At 58.0% G+C, this 7127-nt stretch overlaps 1 protein-coding gene across 1 annotated transcript; it reads left to right on the forward strand.

The window, feature by feature from the left end:
- The first annotated feature begins 2396 nt into the window (after positions 1–2396).
- Positions 2397–6095, forward strand: MEX3D (mex-3 RNA binding family member D). The gene has a single exon (XM_042892127.1). It carries the CDS (start codon positions 4403–4405, stop codon positions 5693–5695), a length of 1293 nt encoding a protein of 430 aa, XP_042748061.1. The 5' UTR covers positions 2397–4402; the 3' UTR covers positions 5696–6095.
- Positions 6096–7127: the final 1032 nt, after the last annotated feature.

Consider the following 7127-nt stretch of genomic DNA (forward strand, 5'->3'; position numbering starts at 1 on the left):
CACACCCACCCCAGGTCTCCCCATCTCAGCCATCCCATTCCTCCTCCATCCCCATCCATCTCTCTGCGCTTGGGGGGATTTTGGGGGGGGGGGGACTTATTTTTTTTTCCAGCAGAGAAGAGGGGAGCTGGGCAGCCTCATTGTTCTCTTTGTTAGCCCGAGCCATGCTGCGATTAGCGTGGTGACATCATGCTCTACGCTTCCCATTGGCCTGCGTTGCTTCCCCACCAACCACGCTCCCGGTCGGCACCGGGACACCCAACTTTTTGGCACCCCTTAATTTCACATCACTGACCCTCTTTAGATATGGCACCGCCGAGCCCAGGATGATGAGAGCTCGATAAGAACAGCTGCACATCACGTTGTGCCCTGTGCCGGGGGCAGCATCTTGCTGTGTTCAGCATGGGGAGGTGGTTCTGTGCTTCCATGGGGGTCCGTGGACCCCCTTGGTGCGTTGGGGCTCACGTGGAGGATGCTTGTGCTGTATCAAGAAGGGTCACAGTGCCTGCTCGCCCTTCTGCGTCGTCCCAAGCTCACCGATGGGGTTCCAGGGTCACTGATGGGATCCCAGGCTCACCAATGTGGTGCTGGGCTTGCAGATGGGGTTCCAGGCTCGCCAATGGGGTCCCAGGGCCACCGATGGGGTCCCAGGGCCACTGGTGGGGTCTTGGGCTCACCAGTCGGTTCCCAGAGCCACTGATGAGGTCCCAGGCTCACCAACGGGATCCTGGGCTCAACCAATGGGGTCGCAGGGTCACCCATGGGGTCCTGGTCTCACCGATGGCTGTAGCCCCCCCCCCCGCTGCACTCTCTCTGAGATGTGCTCCTTGTGCACCATCTGTGCACCCACTCTTGCCCCCCCCCCCAGCGCTGTTGGCTCTGTGCTGTGCTCCCCCCTCTCATGGTGGGGTGGTTTGGGTTCAGCGCTCGGCACCGCGGGTTCTGCCCAGCAACGGTGGTGCTGTGTGTGCTGGTTTGGGGACGGTTTGGTGCTGCGAGACGGGACCGAGGGGTTTGTTTGGCTCTTTGTAACTGGCAGAAAAGGGTGGTGGTGTGCAGGTGATGGGAGCTGTGTTGGGGATGGAGAGCATTGGGCATGAGGTGGGCATGGAGAAAGGATCTTTGCGCCACGATGAGTGCGAGGGGGTGTCACCGTGCTCTCTTCCACTTTAAATGAGGGATGTGCGAGGCTCTGGGGCCTCAAAACCCAGCGCAGCCCTTCCTCCATCAGCCTCCTCTTCCTCACTGTCCCCCTCTGCTGCAGGGATTGAGGTCCCTCGCATCCCCAGCTTGGTGTTGACCACGTGTGCTGTGGGGATGCTGGGCCGGGGCGGCGCTTTGGGGCGGTGGCTTTGGGGTGATAGCAGGCTGAGGGCTGCGTGTCCCCATCCCGTGCAGATCTGTGAGCCTTCCTGCGAGCTGTGCTTGCTGCTGGGCGGCACTTTGGGTGCTGTGGGACCCCCGTGTTCCTGTCTCTGCAGCCTGCATTGCCCTGAGTTTGAGTGCAGAGCTGCAGGTCCTGCAGTGATCTGGCAGCACCGTCCGACCTGCGCCGTGCCGTCCCACATGGGCTGATGCACGGCAGAGGGTGTTGGCTGCAGTTTCTCCTGTTTCTCTCTTCTCTTTTATCTCTCTCCTCCAGAGCTAAGTTAAGCAGATCAGGAAGTAAACCTTTGTTGCACGGAGTGCATCGGTGCCATCTCGGTGTTTGTGTGACATGAGCCAAAGTCCCAGGCCCTTCTCCATGCCCACCCCACAACGTGGCCGGGCAGGATTACGTGGCTGTGCCTCCTCGTGCAAGCCTGGTCATGACTCCATCCGTGGGAGGGATTGTCTGCTCCAAATGCTGTGGGCACCGATCGTTTGGCTCTTTGCAACCAGCAGAAATAGGGCAGCGGTGTCCAGGTGATGGGGGCTGTGCTGGGCATGGAGAGATTTGGGCACGGAGTGGGCACCGGGGTCCCTGTATGGGGGTGAGGGCAAAGGGAGCATCCTGAGCACTGAGCTGAGCCGCGTCCCCGAGGGTGACCCTGCTCTGAGTAGAGCTCCCAGGGCCACGTGCAGGCAGTGCATGGATGGGCTGTGGCACAGCCAGCCCGGGGTCAGTGCCACGGCGTCCTGCTCCACATCATCAACACGTGGAGCTGCGTGCAGGGCAGCAGAGGGCAAAAAGGGCGCAGAGTTGGATTTGGGAGGATTTGGAGGGGAGCATCCAAGGGGTGATGCAGTGCCATCTCCGGGTCATCGCTTGGTGGCGATGCTGTCTGTGCTGGAGACCCCCAGGGTGAGGACAGAGGAGCCCCCCGGGCGGTGCGGATGTGTTGGGGGGGGGGGGGGCCCCCGCCCGCCCCCTTGTGGGCTGCAGCTCCCCCTGTTTTGTTGGAGTTTTTTTTTGCATCTGTGGCAACACTTTTAAAGCCACCTTATTTATAGCCTCGTAGAGAAGTCTGGCACCTTGTTTTCCTCATCCCTCATCATTACTGCTGCACCTTGGGTCGCCCCAGCAAACAAAAAGCGCAGCGGGATGCAGGCGATGCTGGGGGACCCACTCCATCCCGGGTCCCCATCGCTGGGGTTGTGCCGTGTGGACTCAAGAAGGATGTGGCCATCTGGGCTGGAGGCGTGTTGGGACTGATTGAAAATAGCTCCTGCTGGTACAGAGCATTCCCCCCGCTGCAGGCTGTCGGTGAAGCCATGTGTTGTGCCGTTCGGGTGCACCCCAGGTGGGATGTGGAAGCTTTGGGCACTTCCCAGAGCTGCCTGCGGATGGGACACGGTGGTGTCAGGCTCAGTGATGCTGATGGACCCCTTCCAGTGTGGGGTATTGATTGATTCTGTGGGGTTGTGTGGGTTTAGCATGGGGCCAGCAGTGGTGTATTTAACTGTGTCACCAAATTGCAGTCCAGCGGGGTGGCCGGGATGTTTAGGGATCAGCCATCCCACAGCCAGCAGGCATCAGCCCCATTTCTCTGCTTTGGGTGGAGTTTGGGGCTGGAGACGGATGCGTCTGCTGTGTCCCCAAAGGTGATGGCACCAAAGCTCTCAGCCCCCAACATGCTGTGAACCCATCAAGGTTCCCCATCCCTGCAGCGCATCCTCAGAGCCTCGATCCCCAAATCACACCTGGTGCTTTTAGCAGCTGAGCATTCGGGGCTTTTCCTCCCCTTTTGCTTCCTGGCCTCTCCCCCAGTCATTGAGATGCATGTGGCCCTGTGAGTGCAAACCCCACATGCGGTGTTGCTGTTGCCTTCGCCCGATTTGCAGTGCATGGAGCAGGGCAGCCCTACAGCAGACGCTGGGAGGGCAGCGTGGGGCTGCAGCAGTGCTGACACTTAAAAATAATAAATGGGTCTTTAGTGGCTGCTGGTTCTGCCCAGCCCCAGCCACTGGGCCGCTGCTTTCCCCGCCCCTGCGCTGCCCCCAGCCATAAATACACCTTCCAGTTGCTGTCCTAAATTAGGAAAAGCGCCGACAAACCCTTCTCCACCCACATTCTTCCTTGGCGAGCTCTGCAGCCGCACACGGCTTCACCAGGAGCAGTGCTGGGAGCCGGGAGGCTCTGGGGTTGCAGGAAGGGCTGAACCCGGGTGGGAATGGATCCGTAGGGCTGCATCCCCAGCTGCTCTCTCTGTCCTGGAGCTGCACGCGGGGTTTTGGAGCTGTGTGTGGCTCTGCTGCCTCTGTCCCCCCCCGTTAGGTTCCCTGGGGATGTCCCTGCATGGGACGGGGCTGCTGGGGGTCCTGCTGTAGCCCCCCCAGGGCTCCTTTTTCTCTGCTGCTGGGAATGAAGAGGAGGAGGAGCTCTCCTTACGCTCGCGGCTGCTGTTCTGTGTGCACCGCAGAGCTCTCCCAGTGCCGTGCAGCTGTTTGGTGCTATGAATGGGGATCTGCAGCAGCAGCACAGGGATGGGCTTCACGCTCTTGCCCCTGCTCCCTCTGTCCTGTGGGATCCCAACTATGCTTTGGGTGTGCTGTGCAATGGAGTGTGCACCGGAGAGTGTGATCGCTGGGGCTGGGCAAGGCAGCAAACCCCATCTCAGCTGGCACCCACCTGCTTTGGTGTTCCCCCCCCTAAGAGGAGTTTGGAATGGGTGAGGATGGGCTGCCGGTGCCACCCTGTTCACCCATCCCTCTGTGCCCATTCCTGCTGTGCTTGGGCTGTTTCCTGGCTTAGCAGCTGGTGTTGTGAGTTGTGAAGCAAGAGCCTTCTCCAAGGGTGTCTGGGCTGCAGCTGCAGAACCGGGGCACCTGTTGGGTCCTATTGGGTCCTGTTGGGTCCTATTGGGTCCTGTTGGGACCTGCTGGATACCTGTGGTACCTGCTGAGTCCTGCTAGTTGTGGGTCCTGCCGGCTCTGCATCTCTCCCTCCTGGGCGCTGTGTTCCCACCAGGTCTTGGCTTTGATGCATCATCTTTTCCCCCTTTTCCTTCGCTCCCCAGGTTGCAAAATCAAAGCCCTGCGCGCCAAGACAAACACATACATCAAGACGCCGGTGAGGGGCGAGGAACCCATCTTCATCGTCACCGGGAGGAAGGAGGATGTGGAAATGGCCAAGAGGGAGATCCTCTCAGCTGCTGAGCACTTCTCCATGATCCGAGCGACACGCAACAAAGTGAATGGGCTGACGGGTGCCCTGCAGGGTCCCCCCAACCTGCCGGGCCAGACCACCATCCAGGTGAGAGTCCCATACCGCGTGGTGGGGCTGGTGGTGGGCCCCAAGGGAGCCACCATCAAGCGCATCCAGCAGCAGACACACACCTACATCGTGACACCCAGCCGTGACAAGGAGCCCGTCTTTGAGGTGACGGGAATGCCTGAGAACGTGGACCGGGCCCGCGAGGAGATCGAGGCCCACATCACCATGCGGACGGGTTCCTTCGTCGACGTCAACGCCGAAAACGACTTCCACACCAACGGCACCGACGTCTGCTTGGACCTGCAGGGTGGTTCTGCTGGTCTGTGGGCCAAAGCTCCGCACCCGGCCCGCCGGCCCGCGGCCGCGCTGCGCAACGACAGCCTCAGCTCCCTGGGCAGTGCCTCCACCGAGTCCTTCTACAGCGGGCGGGTGGCAGATAACAGCCCCACCAGCCCCTACAGCACTGGCGGTGGATTCACCTTCAGCGATGCGCCGGCCCCGCTGGGCTCGGAGGAATGTGACTTCGGCTTCGACTTCTTGGCCTTGGACCTGACGACGCCGAGTGCCGCCGCCGCCATCTGGTCGCCTTTCGAGCGTGCTGCCAACCCCCTGCAAGCCTTCGGCGGCTCGCAGAGACGCAACAGCGGCACGGCCACACCGCGCCATTCACCCACTTTGCCCGAGAGCACCGGAGGGGCCTTGGAGCACCCCTTGGCGCGCCGCATCCAGAGCAACCCCGTCAGCACCTTGTCCTGGCTGCCCACCCAGGGCTCGCTCTCCTCCTTCTCCACCAGCACGGGTTACTCCTCCTCCTCATCGCTGCCCGGCAGCGTCTCGGCCGCCTCGGGTTCACCCACCGACTCCAGCAGCTCCGACGGGCATCGCAAGAGCTCTCGTGAGTGCATGGTGTGCTTTGAGAGCGAGGTGATCGCCGCCCTGGTGCCCTGCGGCCACAACCTCTTCTGCATGGAGTGTGCCATGCGCATCTGTGGCAAGGCCGAGCCCGAGTGCCCTGCGTGCCACACACCGGCCACCCAAGCCATCCACATCTTCTCCTAGCCGGGGCCAGCTTGACGCGGCGAGCAGCCCCACTCCCCTCCCCTCCAACACAACTTTTTAAGGACTTGAAGCGGTTGGGGTCAACGCAGCCGTTGAGGTCAACGCAACCATTGGCATCAAGGCAACCGTTGGGGTCAACGCAGCCATCGGCGTCAACGCAACCGTTGGCATCAAGGCAACCGTTGGGGTCAACGTAGCCGTTGAGGTCAACGCAGCCATCGGGGTCAATGCAGCCATTGGCATCAAGGCGACCGTTGGGGTCAACGCAACCGTTGGCATCAACGCGACCGTCGGCGTCAACCCTTTTTATTTAAAGGATCGGACTGGGGGTGCAGGGGTGGGGATGGAGATGCTATTTTTCTCCCGCTGGATGGAAGCCGGAGGGCAGGATCGCGGGGAGGGAGGGGGCAGAGCAAAGGGGTCGGGAGGGCTGGGGAGGAAGGGGCAGACGAAGACGACGAGGAAGAGACGCAGAACCGCAGAGAGGAGCAGAACCCAATGTTTACAGAATAGCTTTAACTCTTAGCCCGGCTGTGGCAGCTGGGGGGAGGAAGCCCAGCTGTTCTTCAACAGTCCTTTCCAAATAACAGTATTCAGTTTGCAAAGTTAAATAAACAGAAAGAAAAGGTCCGGTTGCACTTTTTATTTTAGGACACGCAAGGGTTGTCTTTTATTTTTTTAAAAGCATTCTATTATTATTATAATTTTTTCGTTGTCGTTCTTTTTGTATGTAGTTATTTTTTTGGATGATTCTTGACGGTTCTATAAATATATATATATATATATTTTTTTTTTTTGTAACACAGGTCTTATCTTCTATTTTGCCAATGTGAAAACTGCCCAAAAAAAAGCATTACGAGGGGTTGGAGGGGTGAACACGGCACGGCGCAAAGAGAAAAGCAGACAGATTTCTATATCTCCTTTTTGTTTCGTGGTTGGTTTTTTTTTTGTTGGTTTTTTTTTTCTTTTTTTTCCCCTTTTGTTGTTGTCGTTCTAGTTTTATTTTTTTATTTTTTACCTCTTTATGTATATGTAGGGAATTTATAGGAAAATATGTACTTTATTGAATAAATTTTAAAAACTAAAATATATTTTATTTTAAAAAAGAAAATAACGGACCTTTAACCTTACATGGCTAAAGTACTGATTATATATTTGCTGAGCTGACTTGACGGTTATGAAAATTGTATCAAGAGTTTTATTTTTTGACTTCAAAGCCTTCTTAATAAAGACTTTTTACTATATACGAATCCGTGTGCTGCCTCTGCTGCGTGGCCGCCTCCAATCTCTTGGGTTATGGGACCGACTGGGGGAGAAATGGGTTGGTGTCCATGGGGTTGCACGTGGCAGCCCTTGGGCAATGAGAGATTGGGTGTTTTTGAGGCAGGAGGTGTTGGTTTGTGCTCCCATAGTGGAGAATGATCGCCGTCCT

Source organism: Lagopus leucura, unplaced genomic scaffold (genome assembly GCF_019238085.1).
Source record: "Lagopus leucura isolate 7727_CA_CO unplaced genomic scaffold, USGS_WTPT01 145-14_obj-0_obj, whole genome shotgun sequence".
Lineage (NCBI taxonomy): Eukaryota > Metazoa > Chordata > Aves > Galliformes > Phasianidae > Lagopus > Lagopus leucura.